The sequence below is a fragment of the Pituophis catenifer genome, unplaced genomic scaffold, assembly GCF_029215685.1.
Source record: "Pituophis catenifer annectens isolate HBS135680 unplaced genomic scaffold, rPitCat1.0.hap2 SCAF_1, whole genome shotgun sequence".
In the NCBI taxonomy this organism is placed as follows: domain Eukaryota; kingdom Metazoa; phylum Chordata; class Lepidosauria; order Squamata; family Colubridae; genus Pituophis; species Pituophis catenifer.
The window spans coordinates 241905165-241930335 of NW_027256881.1; the positions used below are offsets into that span (position 1 = coordinate 241905165).

Below are 25171 nucleotides of genomic sequence, written 5' to 3' on the forward strand. Positions count from 1 at the left end.
ATGTTTATAGATACTGGGGTAAGAAACAGTTCAAAGATATACTATGCAGTTGGGGAGTTCCAGTTTAAAGAGAATACAGTTACAAATGGAACGGTTAGATCAATAATAATCAAATTAATCATTTGATTAAACCTTATAGGCAAATCTAGAAAAATTCTCCTAACCTGTGTTCGTAGCAAGAATAACATGAGCTTTTTGCAAAGTTTCAGACATAGCCATTTCTTCTCGTTCCTTCAGTTCCTTTCTCAGTATCTTAATTTCATTAAAAAAATGTTTTCTCTCTCCTTTGTCTTGGGTCTTCCTGGTTTTCATCTGCATAAGAGAAACAACGATCTCAGCACAGCACATATTTAGTAGTCAAGATAATTGTAAAACAGCAGCAGGATTTCTCTGATAAAATTCTATTAGAACATCAAAAATGCTTTTTGGGTGGATCTTCTCCAATCCAACCCCGTCAACTGTCTGGGGACAATGGGAGTTGTAGTTTAGTAGGAACATATGACCACTGAAGTGGTTGATAACAGTACTCATTAAATACTTGATATTTTTTAATGTATACCTGCTTTTCTGCTTATATAAATATTCAAAGCAGCTTACAGTAATAAAAAAAACACTACTGTATAATTAATTCTGCAAAGTAAAAATCAAAATGAAAATCAGTATCATTGAAAGCAATTAACAATCAAAAGTCAAAACTGAAAGAGGGGATTATTTGCCATTTTCCTAAATAAGGGAAGAACAGGAGCCAAATAGTGGAGCAGTGATTCGCAATCTCAGCAGAGATTTAAAATGTGTGGCCTTTCCTAGGCAGCATGCTGGTGAGTTGAAGTCCACACATCTTAAAGTTGCTGGAATTAAAAACATTCAGATAGCCCTCACTTAACAACCCACAATTGAGACTGGAGTCTTGGTGACTGAGCAAGGCAGACATTAAGGGAGAAACCCACCTGGGTCCTTCACTCAGTAATAGTGATCCCAGCACTCCTATTGCGGTCATTAAATGATCTTACGGGAGAAGCAAATGGAGTCTCTCACAATGCCTGTGAAGGGATTTTGGGCTGCATGCTTGCTTGGCTCAAGCAGGCACAAAGCTGGCCATTCTTCTTTCCCTGCCTTAGGGAAGCTTTTGGGAGACAGGGAGAGAGGGATTCTGGGGTCCATGTGTGATTGAATTTTAGTTGCCAAGGTTCAAACAGGCATGGATGAGCAAGGAGCTCTTTCATCCAGCTTCCAGAGATGACAGAGACTGCTTTTGGTACCCTGTTTACCCCAAAATAAGAAATCCCCTGATAATAAGCCCAATCGGGCTTTTGAGCACATGGCAATAAGGCCAAGCGCTTATTTCATGGTTCAAAAAAATATAAGACAGGGTCTTATTTTCGGGGAAACACGGTAATCGGCAGTAGTTTTCAACCTTTCCTGCCGGCTTCCCTATCGACTCTCTGGGGAGGCTGACAGGAAAGATGGCAAGTGGCAATCACATGAGAGATAGTGATCATATGTGGGATGTGACATTTTGCGGTAATTGGAAACGCTTTACTTTTTTGAGGCCTTTGTAATTTCGACCTATCGTTAAGCGACTGGTCATTAAGCAAGGACTACCTGCACTGCACTGCAGTGGAATAAACATTCTATAGGCCCATTCCTGAAAACAGAACTGCCTCACCTCTGGGAGTGGGAGCTCCTTCAAAAGAAGCTCTTTTGCCATGTGGGCAAGTTCATAGTGGTATCGACAGTCTCTCAAATAGTCAAAACCATGATAATATAGAGGGATTCAAAATTTCACATCTTAAATTATGTCCAGAAGGCAGCTGGCAACCAGTATAGATTTTTTTTTCTTACACAATGATCCTGTACTTTGCACCAGTTTGTTTTCTGAACATTTTAAGGATGGGACAAAGCAAAAAGGGTTGGAGGGGGGGGAAAAAATCAGTTTTCAGAGGCAGGGTGAAAAATGAAAGGGATAATTTTTAGAATACAAAGGAGTTGTTATTTAAAGAGAAGTCGCCAAAGTGCTAGTCATTTGCTCTAATTCTTTTTAGTTTAAAGTGATCTTCTGGTTTCTTACAAAAATGCACAAATGAAACTTGCTACACTATGAAGTATCATCACTACCAGGAGAACTAAGGTAGGACTGGAGATCACTCTCCTTGTTCTCCAATGAGAACTCTTTATAGTTTCTGTGTATAAATTATAAATCCCTTATACTCCTCTGAATAATTAATTTTGGCCCAATCAAGAAAATTATTGAAAATGACTTCAAGGATCCTAGGAATGGTGAGTGTGATGACAGCTGACTTTCCATTTAGTGTGAGCCAATCAATCCTTGACCTATACCTTTCATTCTTCATCCTTACAAGTTCTCTAGGGACGTAGTACAGCTAGAATATATTGCATGCCTCTACAGAAGGTTCCAGCTGAGCTATCCTTGGTGAAGAGATTATTCTCAAAATTCCCCAAACCTCATCTTTTATTAAAATCAATTTTCTAGCCCTGAAAAGAACAAAGCAAACAATAAAAATAACATTAAACTTTACAGAAAATCTTAAATTGAACTGTATTAAAAAGTGCCACTGAACACACTCATAGTGCTGAGCACAGCAGAATTTAAAAGATAACAAATAAGCAAGCCACTTAACATTTTCTCCTTTCAACCCTCAGATAAATACCCCCCTTTTCTGCCTGCTTTGCAGGTAGTCCTCGACTTACATTTAACAACCATTTGAAGTCACAACGGTACTGAAAAAAGTGATCATTTCTCACACTTATGACAGTCGCAGTGTCCCCCTGATCATGTGATCAAAATTTGGGCTCTTGGCAACCAGCATGTATTTACAATAGTTGCAGTGTCCTGGGGCCAAGTGATCACCATTTGTGACCTTCCCAGGGGGCTTCCAACAAGCAAAGTCAATGGGGAAAGCTGAATTTGCTTAACGACATAATTTGCTTAACAACCACAGTGATTGTCCCAAAGGTGTTTTTTCAAGAGGCAATTGGACTTTCTGGTTTAAAACAACAACAACAACAGAAAGTACTCAGGAGAGAAGGGCAGAGAAAAACTGAGTGAGGAATCTCAATTTGATCTTAACAGTGCTAGAAAACTTGGGAAAAAGAAAATGGAAAGAAAAGACTGGATCCTAAAGAATCCTGAATGTTCTATAGAATACAGGTAGTCCTCAACTTGCAACCACAATTGAGCCCAAAATTTATGTTGCTAAGTGGAAAATTTGTTAAGTGAATTTGTCCCATTTTACGACTTTTCTTGCCACGTTTGTTAAGTGAATCACTGCAGTTGCTAAATTGGTAACATGGTTGTTAAGTGAATCTGGGTTCCCCATTGACTTTGCTTGTCAGAAGGTCACAAAATGACTCCTGAATACTGCAACCGTCATAAATATGAGTCAAATGTCAAGCATCTGAATGTAAATCACATGACCATTGGAATGCTGCAACGGTCATACATATGAAAAATGGTCGTAAGTCATACATCTCATCTTCTCATAACATCACCACCAACAGGATCCTACAAACCGGCCCGATAATCCATCCAGTCGGACGGAGAGTTTAACAGCTAGGATGCAGATATTGCAGGAGTCGGTACATCGCTCTTCACCACCAGATGGATTGGCACATCAGACCATTTATACTCTAGCCAGCCACTGTGAGAGGATGGCCTTGACATTATTTCCTTGGTGTTCTTGAACATAAGACTCCTCCTACTATTATTATTAGAGGACAATATAGCATTTTCTACCAACAACTAGATTTACATCTTCCTTCTCTCCAGGACTTTCAGAACTTATGTCATCTTCTTGGCCATTCTAAGATCACCCCTTGGTCACCGGATGTACTCAGCGGCTGAGCTTCTTGCTCTGCGAGATTCCCCCCTCTCGCAGACCTGGCCCTCCACATTGAGGGCCTACCTTGATGACGGATTTTGGAATTCCGAGAGGTGGCATGTTGCAAAGAAGGGGTTGAGGGTCTTTTTATCTAATTTCTTATCCAATATTTTAAAGATTTCTAAAATCTTGCAGTGCCCTTGCAGTGATGTCCCGGTGCCTCGAAGCCGTGCGGATCTAGATGGGGAGAAACAGGCTCCGACTCAACCCTTCCAAGACCGAGTGGCTGTGGCTGCCGGCGTCCCGATATAGCCAGCTGATACCATCGCTGACTATTGGGGGTGAGTCATTGGCCCCATGGAGAGGGCTTGCAACTTAGGTGTCCTCCTGGACACGCGGCTGTCTTTAGAAGAGCATATGACAGCAGTGGCCAGGGGAGCTTTCTATCAGGTTCGCCTGATTCGCCAGTTGCAACCCTTTCTAGATCGGGACTCCTTACGCACAGTCACTCATGCCCTCATCACTTCTCGTCTGGACTACTGTAATGCTCTCTACATGGGGCTCCCCTTGAGGTGCACGCGGAGGCTCCAACTGGTCCAGAATGCAACTGTGCGGGTGATATTGGGAGCAACATGACGCTCACATGTAACACCTCTCCTACGCGAGCTGCACTGGCTCCCGGTGGTCTTCCGAGTGCGCTTCAAGGTGTTGGTTCTTACCTTTAAAGTGCTCCATGGCTTAGGACCTGGGTACCTACGAGACCACCTTCTGCAACCAATAACCTCCCACCAACCAGCACGCTCCCACAGGGTGGCCCTCCTCAGGGTGACATCATTAAAGCAATGTCAACTGGTGGTTCCCAGAGAAAAAGCCTTTTCTGTGGGGGCACCTACCCTTTGGAACAGGTTACCCCCAGGGATACGAATGATCCCAGATCTTGGTACTTTCCATTGTACAGTTAAGACCTTTCTATTTCACCAAGCCGGGCTGGCATAAATCTCTTCTAATTGTTCTAAATCTTTATGCTGAAGATTCTTAACCGATGAACCAAATTGGCTTAATCATCTTATATTCACATTTTATATGTATGTTATTTTAACTGTTCACTGCCCTGAGTCCTTCGGGAGAAGGGTGGTATAAAAATTAAACAAACAAATAAATAAATAAATCATTTCTGCATAGCACAGTATTTATTCCAAGAATACAATGTCACAAAGAAAACTATAGATTTATAGTGCATAGATTTATAGCCACAATTTATTCTAAAGAATGGCTGTAAAAATGTAATACAAAACTTACGAATGCTTGATCAATATCTTTCCTGATATCTGCTACAATCTGGGCATTATCTCCACGCATCAGGACAGCATCCAGTGAATGGTGCTGTATGGACCCCAGGAGACGAGCTGGGCGACCCAGACGCAGGATCCGCACCTTATGATCAGAGAGCCTTTCCACCAAGTTATCGACTGCAATGTTAGAGGGAGCACAACAGAGAACCTAGGAAGAAAAAATATCTCTTTAAACAGTATTAATTCACTTCACTGAAATAGCTACAGTCTTACACAGATTCATATCTATAGTTTACAGAAACACTATAAACATCAATGTCAAAAGGAAAAGAAAGGAGGTTATTTTATAAGTGCCAGGAAAAAATATTATTCTCAAGTCAATGCTGGATCAGGATTTGACCTGGAGTTTGAAGGACTTTATTATAGGCCAGACCTCTAAGCTAAAACCACTGAACCTCAGAAGATCCAGGACCTCTGAGCAGGAACAGTTGTGCTTCAGCCAAGAACATAGAGAGAGAGATTAGCAGGGAAAACAAAGATTTTCTAGAAATACAGGTAGCCTGGATGAATTTGTAACACTTCCAAGGTTTTTCCCTAGCTTCTAAGTGGAAATAAGAATATTATCCATCGCAAAGAACCCAAACTATAAGATAAACATGGTGATTCTTAAAAACTTGTATCCGTGAAATAAAATTATGTATCTTTCTGCTGAGTTTTTGACCAGAGAATCAGACCACATATGACTCCCATATCCAATCTTTTGATACTGCCAAATGGCCATTCTCTAGAATCTTCCAAGGTTTATATTATATCCAAATTCCCATACTCATGACCTAATGTTTTTCTAAATGTATTCTGAGCGCAAATGTAAAGATTTTAAAATACCACTGCCACCAACCCAAAATTATTTGTTTCTGTGTTAAGGTTTTATTTTATACTAATATTATCCTACCTTCTATTATTTTTTTTCCTAGTAGTTTAGTATCATAGAAATGGGAGAGGGTTTAGGTTAGGTTTAGGTTTTATTTGATTTATATACCGCCCTACTCCCGAAGGACTCAGGGCGGTGAACAGCCACAAGATAAAATACATAAATACAAAATTTAAAAGCAGAATAAAACCGAATTAAACAATTTGGCCGAAGACAGATTTAAAACACCCCAATAATTAAGAACACATTAAAATTTGCATTTTAAAAAGGGAAAAAAATTAGGCCAGGCCAGCCTGATAGAATAAAAAGGTCTTGAGAGCGCGGCGGAAGGTGCGTAGATCCGGGATTGTCCGTATCTCCGGGGGAGCTCATTCCAGATAGTAGGTGCCCCCACAGAGAAGGCTCTCCCCTGGGGGCCGCCAGTCGGCATTGTTTGGCCGACGGCACCCGGAGGAGCCCCTCTCTATGAGAGCGTACCGGCCGGTGGGAGGCTACTGGTGGCAGCAGGCGGTCCCGTAGATAACCAGGTCCTAAGCCATGAAGCGCTCTAAAGGTGGTAACCAAGACCTTGAAGCACACACGGAAGACCACCGGGAGCCAGTTCAGCTCGCGCAGGAGAGGTGTTACATGGGAATGCCATGTCGCTCCCATAACCACCCGCGCGGCCGCACTCTGCGCCAGTTGGAGCCTCCAGGTGCTCCTCAAGGGGAGCCCCATGTAGAGAGTGTTGCAGTAGTCCAGGCAGAAAGTGACGAGGGCATGAGTGACCGTGCGTAAGGAGTCCCAATCCAGAAAGGGACACAACTGTCGAATCAGGCGAACCTGATGAAAAATCCTCCCGTTCACGGCCATCAAGTGCTCTTCTAAAGACAGCCGTGAATCCAGGAGGACGCCCAAGTTGCGAGCCCTCTCCATGGGGGCCAGCGATTTGCCCCCAATAGTCAGTGATGGCACCAATTGACTATATCGGGACGTCGGAAACCACAGCCACTCGGTCTTGGATGGGTTGAGCCTGAGCCTGAGCCTGTTTCTCCCCATCCAGATCCGCATGGCCTCCAGGCACCGGGACATCACTTCAAGGGCATTGTTGGGGTGGTCCAGGGTGGAGATGTACAGCTTAGTATCATCAGCGTACTGATGGTACTTCATCCCGAAACCACGGATGATCTCGCCCAGCGGCATTACATAAATGTTGAACAGAAGGGGCGAGAGGACCGACCCTTGTGGCACCCCACATATAAGGGGCTTCGGGGTCGACCTCTGCCCCCCCTGCCAACACAGACTGCAACCGGTCGGACAGAAAGGAGGAGAACCACCGCAACACAGTGCCCCCCCCACCCCTAACTCTTCCAACTGGTGCAGCATGATACCATGGTCGATGGTATCAAAAGCTGAGAGATCTAATAGGACCAGGACAGAGGAGCAACCTCTGTCCCGAGCCCTCCAGAGATCATCAACCAACGCGACCAATGCCGTTTCCGTGCTGTAACCAGGCCTGAAGCCCGACTGGAATGGATCTAGATACACCATTTCATCCAGGTGCTGGGGGAGCTGTCGCGCAACCACACTCTCAACAACCTTCGCCACAAAGCGAAGGTTGGAGACCGGACGATAATTAGATAATTAGGGGATTACTTTATTCAGGTTATTTACCCAGAGGTCCAGTTTATTATGAACAATTAAAACTTTATTTAACAACAGAGAGCATTGTGAACAGAGAACATTGGGAATTGTAGTTTAACACACACAAAACTCTTCCTCTGAGCATAATATTACCATACTGTAGTTTATTTTTCTATAAGGGTTACCAATTATTATTTGTTTTATATTTACAGTTCAATTCCTTTTCCTTTATTTTCTCTCTTTGTAAAATTATTCCTTTCCTCTCCCCTCACCCCAAAACCTTTTGGACACTTTGTTAAAAAATAAGCCAGTTAACTTTTCACTTAAATTATATTAAAGATATCAACCTACTGTTCTATTACATATCTCCCTTTTAAAGTGAAGGATGGAGTTATCAAGCATCCTCATATTTTTCTATAATAACAAATACATTATTATTGCACATAGCATTCTTTCAAATATTCACATACAATTCCACACAAACTTATGTACAAGCTTTTCATCAGTTCCAAGACTGTTTCCCACCAAATATTAGTTCCATTAGTAATGGACAATACAATTAAGTACTGACTACATCCAAATATGAGGCATCTGGCCAGCAATTCATGGTCCCAAAAGCCCATTTCTCCCTTTTTCTTTTTCTCTCTCACACACACCTACTCTGCAAGTCTTATACGTATGCCATTTCTTGCACATGCCTTCAGAAATTGTGGGTGCTCCATCACTGGAGGTTTTTAAGAAGAGACTAGACAGTCACTTATCTGAAATGGTATAGGTCAGGGGCATCAAACTCACAATGACACATTGTCATCATGTGACGTATTGCAACTTTCCTCTTCGCTAAAACGGGATGGGCGTGGCCAGTGTGTGACAACATCTGGCCCGTCAGTCGCGAGTTTGACACCCCCGGTATAGGTTCTCCTGCTTTAGCAGAGGACTGGACTAGAAGACCTCCAAGGTCCCTTCCAGCTCTATCTCAGGATCCTCGGACCAGGGCGAGCTCGACACTCTATTCTATTCTAAATTCTAATACTCTGAGAAAAGCATGATTACCATTTGTATGTATTGTGACCGTTTGCAATTCACCTGCCATACTGGACTTAAAACACTAAGAAGGAGCTAAAACCTTGAAAGAGGCTGCAGGTCTATTAAGAACTGTAGGCAATAACTCAGCCAGCTACTTCCCACCTCCTGCTTTAACCAAAGCTGAAATACGCATTATTTGAATGGCAAGATTCACCTTCCATTCTTGCCTCAGAATAGTACGATGGCTTCAGAGACCTAAGTTTCCAGGCTAAATCTGACCTGGAAATAGGCATCTCCTCAGAAAATGTATTCCTTCACTCACTTTCAAGCCTTGCTCCACAGCTTGGAGTATTATCTCTACCACAGTTGTCGTCTTGCCAGTTCCAGGTGGTCCGTGGATGAGAGCAAGTTCCTTCTGTGCCAATGAAAAGCAAACAGCCTCCTTCTGAGAGGCATCCAGGGATTCATCGTAGAACTTCAAAAGCTCTGTAAGCGACAGGAACATTTGTTCAGATCTCAGTCTTACCAAGAACATTTGTGAGAAAGCAAGTACAATACAAATAAGAGGCTGTTTTTGGACATTGACCAGATTCTCAGCAAAGGAAGCATCCTGATAATTACTAAGAGCAATTCTAAGCCCCCACTGAGACCAGGCATCTCTCAAGAAAGTTTCTGTTTTACTGCAAATATTTTCAGTCTTTAAAAGAATAACAGAAGATTAATGTGCTTTTAACAGCCCATTGCCTTTAACTATTCCACCCTACAAAATATATTCTTACTAGGAAATTCCTTGAAAAAACACAGACACCTTGCTTTCCTAAAAGTACAAATGTTTTAAACAATATGCTGAGCCAAAACCCTAATTATAGCTTTGAACACTAATATGTAATTAGATGAGCAGCAGAGTTTCATAGAACAACTGCTAACAATTCATTAGACAGTGACGGAAGAAGAGCAAGTAGCACTACCTTGAAATGGCCAACAGACAATGGTGGCTGCTGAAAGGATGGAAGGAAAATACTCTTTAGTCAGTTGGAAAATGCGCCACTCTGTGTGTGAGAGAGAGGGGGGGGGTCCTAGCTACAACAATGGAGCTAACAGGTATGAATATCAACTTCTGCCTTGTTTTCCTGAGACCTCATGTTTTGAGTGCTGTGCAAACTTTAAAATAACTACATAAATGTCTATACCTTTATTTCTTAATTCAGGACCACCCTTTTTTTCTTGATGATAGTTGCAGGGGAGGGAGTGAAACTGTCAATTAACATCCTGTGTAACATTTCACTTCTGCCTCTAGTATGCAGCCCCAACTGGAATGGGGAAAGGGAACTTTCAGAAGACCCTCACTTTTGTAAAAAGTGTTATATGTTATTTTTTTCTTTGGGTGTATCTCAGGAACTGATATTATGCCAATGTTGTTATTATTGTTGCCATTATCATTATTATACCATGATTATTATTCCTGTCCACCTCCTCCTCATCCCACCAACTTTTCAATTGCAAAGATGAGGAGGCTTTTAGCTTGTTTGATGCCAGTATTGCAGGAAGAAGCAGAAGAACATTTATTCACCCAAATCTGGAGGAAATCAACTAAAATATAAACAGCAATTTTATATATAGGGGAGCAGTTGGTAAGTAGGAGTTGTTGTCATTGTTAGTTTGGCAAATGCTACTGGAATAGGCATTTTTAATTTCAGACTGGCAAAAGACACTAAATGGACAGTTTAATTCCTCTCTAGCTATAGGAGCTTGTACGTCAAAAGGGGCAGCAATGCCACTTTGCTGGATCAGGATGCCAAAAGGTTTTGCATTCTGAACGGCAAGAAAATAATTCTCTCTCCAAATTTGCTGCTGCTAATTTGATGCCCGATTGGAATGGCTCTTCTGCAAGTGGAGAGGTGCTAGCATTACAGTCTTACCATACAACTGTTTCTCAGGCAGATTTTATTAAAATAATGCAAATAGCAAGTTTGTTTAAAAACACAAAAAGCAGATGTTTGTAAAATCATAGTAACAGCAAGTTTTGTAATGATTGGTAAAGAATATGTTAGAAAGTTATCACCATCCTATTATTTCTAACTATTTTTTATAGATAATCCAAGCCAGGGTTCCCCAATTCCCCGTCTATGGACCGGTACCGGTTTGCAGCCCATTGGGAACTGGGCTGCGCAAATGGCGGACAAGCGCGCAAAACTATCCCTTCCCCTGCCACTGCTGCCAGTTGACGGACCCGGAAAGGTTGGGGACTGCTGATCCAAGCTACATGTCGTTTTAAGCTTTTTTGCTTTGTTTTATAATGTTTTTATTGTTAAAAATGTCACATGCACAATCAAAATTTCTTTTAATGTCTAAAAATAAGAACCTTTAAATAAATCCTCTTTCCACATATAAAATCAACCTTTAAAAATTGTTGTGAACACTTGAACATCTTAAACTTTCCATTACTTTAACATGAGCTTTAGGGACTTTTCATTTTTTTAAAAAACATACTTTTATAGTGCATTTTCCATTTACCATACTTACGTTCTATTTCTTGCTGATGAGTAAGGCAATATTGCAGCCCTTAGCAAAACAGTACAAATGAAGGATTCCAGCTCTTGTGACAGCATGAATGAGCTCTGGTTTGTTAGTCATGACTAAGCTACACTTTCAAAAGCCAAAAGTCCTATACATCACGAATGCTAAAGAAGCTTTTGGCTCCACTTGGCATTTTATACTGCATTCTAAGTTATTCACAAGATCGGATTCATTTATCAGCTGACAAATGCAGAATGAGGGAAGGCATGTCGGGCAAGCTGATAAGGTGCCTATTTGCCAAGGTGCATAAATAATTACTAGAGAAAATTATAATGCATTCAGTATTTTTCTGCAGAACAGATTCAAGAACAGGACAGTGCATCTGTCAGATGCACATGAGAAATATGGGATAGTTTTAGTAAAAAGACAGAAGTTTTTTTACCACATTAAGTTACCTAAAAGATTAATTCATGGAACAAATTCTGTTTCCATTCACAGCAGTGATTTTGCCCCAGTATCTAGACTTCTTATTTTTCACAATTCACTAAAGGTGTAAGCAATTTATAAAGTGCCATTTTTATGTTTTCTCAAGGAAAGACTGCAAGTGTTAGGGAAAACAGAAAAAGAGGCAGTATTTACTGTCAATCTCAAAGTATATCATGATTTATGGCAAGTTGGTTTGGGCTTTTTCTGCACACCTTCTTTTGGATTGTATTACTTGAATGCTAGTAATTACTAGTATTTAAGAAAATGGACCTGTTTTTTTGCTACAGGGCTGAAATTCAGTTACTTCTGAATGACACCAAGTGCACCTGCACACAGCTAGCAAAAAACATAATGCTGAAGAAAGTAATGTATGTACACATTTATTTGTGTGTAAGCTTTAGGAAACTGTCTTCAGGTAGTTTCAAACAGCAAAATTTGCTATTTCTTTTAGGACCCATCCCTTCTAAGAATGTAGGAACTGCTGTACAGCACCAAAGGGCTGCTCAGTCCAGCATCTCCTCCTACTATGGTGACCTAATGGCAAGGCTAAGGCAGGACAGGAGTACAACAGCATACTCTTGTTTCTGTTTCCCAGTTAAAACAATCAAAGCATCACATTTCTAACCTTTTCCTTAATACATCAAAATCTAACTGGAACTATTTAAAACATAGAAGAAAAACCACTCAACCACTAAAAGTAGTCCAGGAGCACCTGCAAGGATTCAATTGCTTACACGAGCCTTTACCACAGATAAAAACTCATGTAAGATTAATCTGATGTTCTAGTTGGTTGGAATTCAGTGTGATCAAATGATTACAGGAAATGATGAAGGGAAAAGCGGCACACCTGCTGTCCTTGATTCTTAAAAGGCAGCACTCACTCACTTCTCTGATAGTTGATCATAAGGATAGGTCAGATAAAAAGACATCTCAGTACAAAAGAGAATCTGACAAGAATAGAGACGAGCAGCACAAAAATTATCAGAATTTGTCTGACTTTACAGGGATGCCTAAGTCTGTTTTTTTTCTGCAGAAGCAGCACATTTTGGGAAAAGTGACAATAGCGCTCTTATGGCTGTGCTGCTCATAGAAAAATGCTGACCTCTGGTGGTTACCAACTGTCTTTATATATGATTCCCAAATTCTAGGTTTCTTTATTTCTGGCTTTCTGGGTACTTATTTTTAAATGTAGGTGAGTTTTTAAAAGTATTCTCTCTCTTCTACTCAGAATAGAATAACCCATTTTATTATATGTGTTTTTTCTGACATACTAGCCAGAAAATGATTGGCCTTTATTTCTATTGGTTGCCCTTTATATGTGTGTGGGGGGGGGGAGGCTTCATTTTAACTTCTACTGATGTATACGCTAAAGTATACATCAGTACAAGTACATTAAAGAATGTTTTATAGTTTAACATAGCGATCAGGTTCACGGTTCACACAACAATAATCAAACCATTGTGTGACATTATACACCAGAAAGGAGGCATTATATGACTGTGATCTTTTCCTCATAGACAGGCTTGCTCTTTTATTTATTTAAAATGACTTCTATAGCCATCTATAATTTTTGAGGTCATTTAAGTTGTTTCACTCAAATTAAGGGGAAAAAAATCTCTCTACAGATTTCAGTGTAAGTATATTACTATGCTTGCTAACAGTAGGAATTGTGTCTACTGGCTTAATTGGGTTCTCGATAAATGGAAACAGAAAAATAAAAAGTCCGTTTATGAAATGTTGAACATTATCTGCACAGGATCTATAAAGACAAATGGAGAGTACACAGCATGAATGCTGGGTGGACATCATCTGGTCTTTGGATTATGAATATGAGAGAGGTGATAATAAGCAAAATTAGAAAATGTGGTTTGATTTTATACCAGAGGGGGAGGGGCATACACAAGCAGAATCAGATTTTTGTTCTTCAGAATTAATTGAGAAATATACAAATGTGAAAAAGCAAGTTTAGACGCTTGATTTAAAGAAAGTAGATTCTAAATAAATTTGAATTATGGAATGCTTTTTGGGAATATGGGATTGAAGATTTGCTGAATGCAATAAAAGCAGTGTACTGTATATACTGAGACTAAGGCTTAGATGAAAATAAATGAAATGCTTCAGGAACAATACACTAAACAGGAGCAAAGCCTGAGGTAATTATGTTCAACTAGGAAAATGCAAGAAACAATTACAAGTTACGTCTAAATGGTGAAAAACAAAACAAATGGACAAATTTCTGATCCTTGCTAGAATGTTTACTAAAAGTGGAAAACTAGAGGGAGAATTGTCAAGATATGCAATCTCCCACACTGTCTAAGCCTCAACAATCACCCTGCGTTAATGTGTTATGCCTTAGCAGGATGTGAGAATCTAGTCAACAACTATAATTTTGATAAATGAATACACATTTGTACTTGTGTTATGAAGATCTATAAAGACAATACAGAACAATACTTGCCCAGATATAAATGCTTACCCTCTATGAAATAAATATTTATATTTGCTTAATATATGCCAGGTCAATGCAAAATGGCACTGAACAAAGAAAATGATGTTCAATTGTATCTTTTCTTCAAAAGGCATCACAGAGGGCAAGAGAGGAAGGCTTTTTAGGGACACCAGTTGTGGATTAAATTAAGCATACTGAATAACTTTATTTCCATAGATTTTTCAGCATTCATTAAAGAAAAAAAGAGAAAAAGTTCTTACTTGTATCACTGGCACCACTAGGTTCAGAAGAACACAACAGCACATCAATAAGATCAGATGCTGGACCAGACCCATAGTGATTAAGTGTACTTAAAGCCCTTCCAAAGAGAAGAAAATAAAAGGAACTGAATCTTAAAGACGACTCCCCTTCAAAGCTTAGGAAACACCACCAAACAATAATATCTTAAATAATTACAAATGCTGTGTGATCAGCTTGAAATGACATATTGTAGTCTCAGAACCATACTAAAACTTCCCAGGAACTTAGTATTATCAGTCTTGTAAAATTAAATTAGCTTCTCTTCCACTAACTCCTTCATCCAGGGCTAAAAAAACTTCCAACCACATGCCAACTTAACCCAATAGGCACATGCCAGTTGGAGCCTACTTGTTTCATCGTTTTCACAAGTGAAAGGCTCAGATTATGAACATATGTTGCCAACATATGCACTACAAAGTGTATGACAAAAATGCAGCCGCCAATATACAAGTGAATAAAAAATAGAGAAATATTCATGCATCTTTAAATTCCAGAACCCAGGAAAATGAGGCTATCATCCAAAATCTCAGTACAATGGAGCAAATGGACAGGTATCTCCCAGCTATACCTCGCATAACTATTTTCCTTACTTCTTTTCAAGCGTTCTGGTTATTAAATAATTTGTTATTCTTTGTTTAAGACATAAAAGTTCCATAATCATTCTTTGTTAATTTTACCTTTTGAGTCTGTTGTATGTAACATCATTGGCAAGTTTCAACAGACGGTACAAATTCTCCTGATCTAAACTCACAAGGTTACTCTGAGGCTCATCAACTGCGATAGTAATTGAATTGGAGGCTTTCCGGGTGACAATTCCTGTGCAGATCTGATTATTTTGTCCAGCTGCTTCATAAAGTCCCACTATGTCACCTGCAGGAGATAAATGACGACAAAGAATAAAATTAGAAGACAGAAAAGGTACCTCATATAAAAGCAAAGGCATTACAGCCTATCTGAAGAAACCACAAATATATGAAGCTCATCATTCCTCCAGCAACAAACAGGAATAAATCAACAATAAAGACAAAGAGAAATGAAGCATCTAAGATACATCATTGGGGTAAACAATACATTGATTCTCATTCAATCATTGATGAGACAACTCAGGCAAGACCTAAATCTGAAATGGGAGAAGATTATAATGCTAATAAGAGAAAATTTAGCAGGCATAATAAATTAATACAAAATTTAAGGAAATGTCAAAGCAAATGTCTAATAAAGTTTAAATAGGTAGCCAATCATATGATTCTAGCATACAGAATACATCTAAGATAGAAAAGGTTCAAAAAAGCTATTTCAAATAACAAGATAAATTTGGCGAATTTACAAGATCAGAGTACTGCAAAAGAAATAATCTAAGGGTCAGAGATTTTAGAGAAACTGCTGAGAATGTTAATATAATTATTTGGTGACAAAACTTAATGAATTGTTTCCTGATCTAAAACCTATGGATAAGAATATTGACTATGCAAATAGAATGTTTGCTTCACGAAGATACAAAGACTGTGAGACACATTGTATCAACATTTCTCACTGCATGCATAAGAGACAAACTTAAATGAAAGAAATATGAGCTACAAGACATAAACCAAGAAGGAAATAGTAGTGATGTTATTTCAAGATATCACCAGGATAAGCTATAGAAAAGGAAACAGTTCCAAGAAACTAAATAAGGAATAAATGAAGGGTTCCTTTCAAATTAATTATTTAAACATTCCAATTATTTCCTTTCTGAGTTTTGAATATTTCTATTCTTCAAAAAATGAGTAGTTTTGATATAAAAATAAATCCTTATTTTTCCTTTTTTTGCTGTAATTTTGTATTTGAACTTTATCTTTGAAATTATATAGCTGTATATGCATATGTATATATATAAAGAGAAAGAGAGAGAGGAAGGGAGGGAGGGAGGAAGGGGAAGGGGAGGAGCCAAGGCAAGATCCTTAACAGGATATACAGTTGACAGACACAGTAGTGGAGGTGGCAGATAATGGGAAATCCCAATGACTGGAATGGGCTGGACTAAAAGATAGTGCTGATCATAGCAGCACAAGAACAAGTACTAAACACCAGATCCACAGAAGCAGGGATCTACCACACTAAAAAGGACCAATGCTAGCAGGCTATGTAGTGTTGGACTATCTATGCCTCAAAGATAGTCCAACACAAAGTGGCAGAGTGTAAGATGTAGGTAGGAATGGCATAACCGAGTAACTTGCATTGTGTACAGTAACATCTGTACAGAATATGGACTAGATCCTCATAAACCTAAATGGGGGATCCCACAACCTTTTGTTCCCACAAAAGTTTGTGGAGAATAAGAAAGCTTAAAATCCTAGGGGACTCCCAGAACCAGACGGACAGGCAGGCACTGGTTTCTCAACCGTTGCAACTTGAAGATGGGATTTTGGAAGCTGAAAGCCACCCGTCTTAAAGTTGCCAAGGTTGAGAAACACTGATCTAAATTATATGAAAAATGAATTAATATTGGCAAAAAAATCCTTGTGAGTGACCAAGAAAGTTTCCTTGAATGTAGAAGTTTAAGAATTCTAATCAAAAGAACTAGAATTAGTAAATATTTGAAATATTTAAATACATCAGTAGTAATGCTATAAGAAATATATATATAAAGAAAGGCATTAACAATGATTATTTTATAAAAATATTTTCTGAGAGTACAAATAAATCAAGCACAAGATGGCAAATTAAATGAAATCAATTTGAATTTTATAGTAAAACATACAAAAGGATCGGAGGTTTAGTTTTATAAAGGGAAATAGGACAACTAAATATTAACGCTTGCTTCGATATACACTAATCTAGGACAAATACATTTCTTTCGGAAAGTAACTCAACATTTAAAAGATTTGGTATAGAGAACTTGATTATTAGGAAGAAATTATAACTGCAGGCATAATTTAGGGAAAATGGAACACAAAAATTTACAGGCAAAATTCACTGTATAAAAAGGCTTCCAAAAATTGTGCAGGCTCAAAATTTACTTAATACATAGGAATTATGAATCCCCAATCAAATCGATTTACATATTACTGAAACAGATTATCTTACTCAAAAATTGATTAGTTATCAGCTTCTAAATTCTAAGTCATATTCAACAAGCTGAAATGTGGCAATTTGTAGGTTAGACCATGCACTGGTGATCCTAAAGTTGAAATGAGATAACATACCTTACTGTTGGCATTTCAATTCTGTCTTAACCCTTAATCAAACAACAAAACGAAACTTCAGGTACTAAAACTTTATTTATAGAAAGTTATACAAAACAACCTATTGCAAAAAATGTATTTAACTTTAACCCATTTATTTGGGGGCAAAACTCAAGGCAGCACTCATCTCTATTGTTTCTACCTCCTATTTTCCACATAACAACAGTGTGAGATTGGTTAGGCTAAGAGAAAGTAATTGGCCCAAAGTCATCCAGCTGACTTACATGCCTAAGGGAAAGGTAATTTAATATATAATATTAGAAGTTTATATGTTGTAGAAATAGCACAGTGAACCATCATTTGACAGGATCCAGAGAGACTATGCAGCATTTATTTTTTTTAAAGGATACTAAAGTCTTCTGTCAACTCACAGGACATGTGGAAATTATAATAATGTATAAGGAGATTACAACATTTTGATGCTAAACTGGTGCAGTGCCAATCAAAATGCAATAGTTATTAAGATAAGATTTTAAAATGACTGAATTGTACAGAAAAATGGGCAAGTATCATACTCGAAATTTGCCTGGCCATCCTTTTGCTACCTTTCATAATGTTCCAATGTACTCAAAAATAACATAGCAAATAAGATTTTTCAAAAGCCCTCATGCAGACTATAGTCTGTACTGATGAGACTGAAAGTAGGTCATGTCCGATGGATTCATCAATTATGCATCAAGAGAATCCAGGCTTTCATAAGCAAAAAATACCCCTCCTGGTTGGTTACTGAAATAAACTATATGTAAAGCAATAATAATTTATTAACCATCACAAGACACAAAGGAGGCAAAACTGTCAGTCATACCAAGTGACATTGCTACCCATCTGAGGAGAATCCACTAAAATTAACTAGGGCACCTTATATTCCTTTTAACTCTTTCCAAGGTTTCTCACTTTAATTCCCAGTGTGTGCTAAAATTCCAGCACAGAGCTCAGAAAAGCTCCAATGCAATGGCAAAATCCACAGGCTCCAAAACACATTTTGCCATTGGGAGTTCTTTATCCATGGTCAAAACTTGAATACACAAGAGAACTCTTTGGCTAAACAAAGCTGCTCTGAGGTAGTTTCTGAGATTCCTGAGATAGTAAAAAGCACACTGTTAGGGTGTGTGTAAAAAGTATTTGTTGCTTGTGCAACGAGCAGAGCAGAAACACACAGGGAAGGAGATAAACGTGCAGCTCGTGTGAGAAAAATACTTTATATACAAGATAATAAGCAGTCTCGGTGTAGGTAAAACAGTCCAAGGTCATAAACAGTAATATCAGTCCAGTAAGTATCTTCCCTTACCAAAGCAGACTTTAGTAACTCTCGGTATACAGTACCATATAACAATCCAGTCTAACACCAATCAGCAGAAAGAAGCAGGAAGCAACAGGAACAGGAACAATCAGGAACAAAGAACGCTTCTCTGCGCTGCTTATTTATTCACTGTAGCCTAATTACAGGGTTCAGCAAACCCTGATTACATGGCTCAGTTGTTTCTTAAAGAAACAGATATATTGCCTGACCAACAAGTTAGGGGTAAGCTACAAGCTGAACCTAACACACACGCTTTGTCCCCAAAACCCTCTTTTTATTTCAATGGCTGTGAAGCAATGAATCACAAATAGTTTGTAAAGAGTCCAACAGAAGTCTGCCACAGTCTTTCGGGATAAGACTGATAAGCACCCACCTTTATCTCCCTTGACACGCTGCCAAAAATCTAATTGGCAATTAGCTTTGCAAGGCCACACGGAGCACAGAGTCAAAACGGAGCTTCAGAATTCAAACCAACCAGAACGAATGAAGTTGCTTCCTTTATGTCTTATGGGAGAAGCCAATCATCTCCAAGCCCTACTCCCGAGTCATCCCTTTTGTCCTAACTGTTCTTGCCTTCTGGCAGCTCTGCGCATGCATGCACTGGGGACCGGCTCCCCGTTCCTCTGCCTCGCTGATGTCCGACTCTGGAGGCTCCAGAGGCAGCACATAACTCCCAGATGGCCCTGACCCCCTCTCTGCCTCCGACGCAGCCTTCCCCAGATTCCAGGACTGGCCCATGTTCCTCCCCAACATCCTCACTGTTCAACTCTGCTGCCAGCTCCGCAGGCCACCAGCGGACCACAACAAAAGCTTAAAAGAAGATGCAATCCCTATTTTTTTTTAATTCAAAAAAGTAAAAGCAGGAGCATTGAAAGCCCCAGCATTGAAACCCACAGCTTTAGGGGGCAGTTCAGAATCATTACTTTGAGCTCTGACTAGCATCATCCAGAAAAACAAAAGCCTTCCAGAAAACCCTGGAATGATGCTAGAAGCCATTCTTGGCAGATACCATAAATATTTTGAAACACTGATACAGACATTATGCCTCTATGTAAATATAAGAAATGTAAGAAACATACATTCTTACATGCCATTCCCATTTTGGTAAAAAAAAACAAAAAACACCTGTATCCACTCTGTTTACCAGTGAGAATACATTCTGTTTTGGAAAATGATTGAACTGTCAATGAAACTGATTAGCTCAATTGTTTAAATATAAGCTGTGGGGCATCTTTCATCATAACAATTTTAATGTAAGCTGTCATTATTCAATGAATCTATTCTCCTTTAAGCCATAAGAAATGTCCTGTGCAAATTCACACATTACCCTCCAAATGTATCTGATTTATTCACAACAAGAAAAATGCAATTGTGCATTATTGAACCCAAGATTGGAGGTTCACCCCCTAGCAACTCTGAATCTAACAGAGTATGTGTCTTTAGCACATAGTTTCAATTTAGAAAACTTGCCCCTCAGAAACAACCTGTCTTGAACTGATGTTCTTTTCAAAGCACATCCTTGTCTAATTCTGCACATATCCTATTTCTAAACAGCATTTTAAAAAGACAAAAATTATCTTCCCGATTACTTCTTTGATACACAGTTAATTCAAACATACAATTAATTAATTATACAATTAGTCCAACTGTCTGTGGCAAGGGAAAAGAATGCCGGGAGGGTCTTGAATCTCCTTTTTAAACAAAAAAAATACCCTTGAGATTCAAAACTGATCTAAATTGAAAAATATGCCTAGAACCCCTTGTTTTACAGGACTGTCTAGTTGGCAGCTCAAGTGTATGCGTGTGTGTGCATGTGTGTGTCCATTAATGTAATACTGTGCACGCAGTAAGTAGCATTCTCAGTGACTGCAACATAATGGAAAGATGTTTAATAAAGCTCTTGGAGAATAGCACTTTTTAGGCTACAGTCATTTGATTCATAAACTGTAATAAACCTTATAATGTTTGGTTTTTGGCTTCTGAACCCAGCCACTGTGGTTGGTAAACTATGATTTATGGCTTAAAATTTTATTAAAATTATGTTTGAACTATGCAATTAATACAAATCATGCCTTAACATGATGTGTGACCAGCCAAGCAGGAAGGAAGATAAAGGCTCTTTTTTAAAAACGAATCAGAGAAAGGGTATGATTCAAATATTTACTCAGAAGTTAATCTTACTGAATTTATAAGCCTTTTTCTTAAGTGAGTGGATGCAGAACTGTGACAAAATTACTTTACAAATATTGAAAATCAGATTCTAAGCATGAGCCTCTACTAATATTGTACATCATTTCATTATGATATAGTGAGTTACTAACATGAACAGCTACCCATAAAAAATAAAAACCTGGGTTAGAAGGTAAGGCACATTTATTTTCTGAGTGTATTTCAGAAACTTTATTACTGTCGTCAACTATCTTGAGAGAATCTCCAAGATGCTCTGTCACTCTATTCACAAAAGTCATCATGACAAAGGCAACAATCTGACAAATTCAATCTGAAACAATCAGGTTTGTCAGCACTCCAGAATAGACCAGGGTCAGGAAGCAAACACAGCAAGGACTCTGTTGTTGTAGGGTAAAATAGCAGAATCTTGAAAGCCAGCCAGAGGTGGCATTCTTCCTCTTTTCTACCATACAGAATCAAGGCATGGGTTTTTTGAGTTTCTTTCTCCTGCTCTCTCATTTCCCAGAAATATGTTTTCATTTACTTTATCTTTTGTAAGAATTTATTAAACTTCTTTACCATTCAATCCACAACAGTTCTGGGTGGTTTACAATAATCAAAGAAAGATTACAATCAAGATAAAAGATGGCAAGTGCAATAAATCTTCCCTCCCCCAAATTTTAATTATTTGAATGTAGTTATTTTCAGGGGGGGAAATTATTGCTTATACTTCTACTGTAAATTGTCAAAACTGACTTGAATACCGAGAAATCCTTATCTCTATCGGGTGTATTATATTTGTGATAATAAACTATTTTTCTTGGGCATTTATATTTTTAAAAGAATGCAAAATTTATACTGCTAATAACTCCATGTGTGAATAAAAAAAGAAATCTAGTTTCCTCATTGTTTGATGTAGCAGCTATAATTCGAAGACTCTGAAATCATTACAGATTCAGAAAGAACCCATCACATCATGAAGGTATATCCTTCCAATATCTAAAGCTACACCTACCCTTTTACAATAAACTTTCTTTCAAAATTAACACTTTTACTTACCAGGCCCAAAACTATTGGAAGGTAACTCTGTGTCTAAGCCACGTTTTTGCGGCTGTAAAGTTACAAGCAGATGGCCATATAGCCCAGTTTTTTGACAATGTAGTTCAAGCTTCAGTAAGCAAACTCCTTTGCGCTGCAGCTCTTTCAGGGAGATTCCTTCTTGCCATGCTCTGAAAAAGATCATGCAAAGAGAAAACTACATCATTGTTAACTAGGTACCACCTAAGAAGCTAAATCATATTGTGACCCTCTTTGCTTCCATCCAGAGAGAACATTGGCAGACAACAAAAAACATCTCCCATATAGATAATAATGTTATTTTATTTATTTAAAAGATGTGTACAGTCACTCATCTTGAACAATTCTAGGTGACTCATAACATTGTAACAAGTCTTCTCAAACCTCCAAATATGTTGAACTAAAACATTCATAATTTCCATTTGAAGGACATCAAGTTAGATAAAACTATTTTAAAAATTCAGAGTCTGTAACAAGATTAACAGATCATACTAAGCAATTACACTTAATCTTGGCTTAGCACAATACATAAAGCCAGCCAAACATCTAATAATTATGGCTTATAATTTACTGTGTGAGCTTAATTTTGAATTGCAGATAAATTTCCTAATCTATAAGTGAAGAAACCTTGCAATATCTCACAATATTCATATTTGTGTTTTTGATAGCATGTCAAAATTTCAAGACTGCTTGTTTTTTAGTGCCATAATATTTTGCATATGCTAGGCTTTTAATGAATCATGGAGTAAATCAAACCACTTTCTAACTCTTATGTCTATGTTTAGCAGGGATGCAGAAGATTTTGGGGTAGGGAAAACCACATATATGTTTTGAATGGCATGCTTGCAGCTACCCTCCCAAAAATAATAGATGTGGATAGGAATTTTTTGATTATTACAATCTCTTAAAGATTACTTGGGTCAATTTAAACCGGATTTTGTCCAAGTGTGATGATTGCTTTGATCATTTTGGTGGATGTTTTATGCTGGAAAGTAGATGGGGCAAGTACAATTATTCCAGTTTTTCTAGACCTTTCAGTACCCTTTAATAACCCTGACTGTGATAACCTTCTGGGCTATTTGGTAGGCATTCCAGTGGTCCTGACCCTTCCTCTCAGGATGTGTCCAGATAAGTAGTATTGGGAGATTACTATTTGATACATAAATTGTTGACCTATAGAAACTCATAGGAGTCTTCCTTGCCTTTATGCTATTAAACACATACATGAACATGCTGGAAGTCCTTCAGAGTAGGATTCATTAGTATGCTGCTAACACCTTCTCTATTGTTTCTCCAGCAATGCTGCTGCAAGGCAGAAAGCAATGACCTTGAACATCGCCTAATTTCAGTTTTGTGCTGATTTCAACAGAAAAAGTTGAAATCAGAAAGTGAGGTGAAGCCTGTTTTATTTATTCTCTGGGCTCTTTAAAAAAACGTATCCAGTCAAAAGAAAGTGCCATTATATTCAATGCATTACTATAGGTACAGGACTTTCATCCTTTCATACTATAGGTACAGCCTTCAATCCTTTCTAAGGTGGGTAAAATGAGGACCCGGTTTGTGGGGGCAATAAGCTGACTTTGTATAACGTATACAAAAGTATGAAGGCTATTGCTTAACGCATTGTAAGCCGCCCTGAGTCTCTGGAGAAGGGCGGCATATAAAAATAATTTTTTTAAAAAAAAAAACTTTCCCTCTTATGTCTTAGTTAATGTGTTATTCTAATTACCTGCAGCTGTTATGATTTAGAGAACACATTAATCAGTAACTTCCAAGCAGCCCATATGTGACACCAAAACTATATTTAAAATATGAAATCCAGATACTTGATCTTAATGAATACTTTTAAATTATTAGTTTATTTGTAAGTGCTTTCAACTTTGCTATCTATAGAACTAGAAAGATATTGACTGGGTTCACACATAAAAATCTATGCTGTAATTGTTTGGATTAGCATACTTTGTAAACCAGTCATGATTAGCAAGCCAGTTTATCACTATTTTTGCTCTGTCATCCTGGTCAACTGACCAACAGTACCTATAGTTATCCTGAAGTAAATACCACACAAGTTTATAGAATTTAGCCCTCACATAAGTAGCTTGTTTACTGTGGTATTTATCTATTAAATATACAAATACACTATTTGTTTTTTTAAGTTTTATTTATTTTTTTTAAAAAATAAAAAAACAAATACACTGTTTTTTTAAGTTTTATTTTTTTAAAAAAATAAAAAAACCTAATACACTATTTGTGTATTTACACAACTATTTGTTTCTAATAGACCCAATTCTCCAATGGCAGGTTTGCTTAACGGTTTCAAGTCTTCAGTTATAAGGCAGGGGATACAGATACTCAAAATTAAACAGTTTAATTGAATATAGCGGTAGCAAAGCTAGGTCAACCTGCTGTCCCTCAAATGTTTTCGATTACAGCACCCCATCAATCCTTCCTAATGAGCCTACAGAAAGACACCTTATCTTACCTATTCTTGCCCTAACAAATGTCTATAAGCCAGGTTATAAACCAACATTGGCTAGCAGCAATTTAGAATTAGGAAGCAGATATTTGAATAAGCGTGTTTACAAAGGTCAAAACATATAACTTAAGTCGTGGCTTAAATTACTACATTCCTATTTTTTGCTATGGGGACAGAGGGATGCTGAGAAACCCAACTGCCCCCTAGCCGAAGGGATACCTTGCTTCCGAAATTTCGGCCTCTCTTTCCTCCTTTAGCAACTCCATTTGCCGGGACACAAACTCTTCCACCGACGCCGCCATTGCTGCCGGCTTGAACGGATGCCCCGAGAAGCCCCGTTCTGGGGACAGCAGGCAACGACGTGCCGACCAACGAACGGCCCTTTAAAACCCGACTCTCGTTGCCCGACGGCCCCTATAAATGGCGCCCCAGCTGGTCCCAGGGCTTTACTTCCGGTTCCGT

At 38.5% G+C, this 25171-nt stretch overlaps 1 protein-coding gene across 1 annotated transcript in view; it reads right to left on the minus strand.

The window, feature by feature from the left end:
• Positions 1-25110, minus strand: part of IGHMBP2 (immunoglobulin mu DNA binding protein 2) — an 80330-nt gene extending 55220 nt beyond the window's left edge. The window contains exons 1-7 of the mRNA XM_070957365.1: positions 24929-25110; positions 22216-22385; positions 15141-15333; positions 14424-14521; positions 9034-9197; positions 5139-5339; positions 165-312 (exon numbers count right to left, since the gene is read on the minus strand). Of these exons, the coding sequence (XP_070813466.1) occupies positions 165-312; positions 5139-5339; positions 9034-9197; positions 14424-14521; positions 15141-15333; positions 22216-22385; positions 24929-25011 (1057 nt within the window). The 5' untranslated portion in view covers positions 25012-25110. The remainder of the gene's footprint in view (positions 1-164; positions 313-5138; positions 5340-9033; positions 9198-14423; positions 14522-15140; positions 15334-22215; positions 22386-24928) is intronic.
• Positions 25111-25171: the final 61 nt, after the last annotated feature.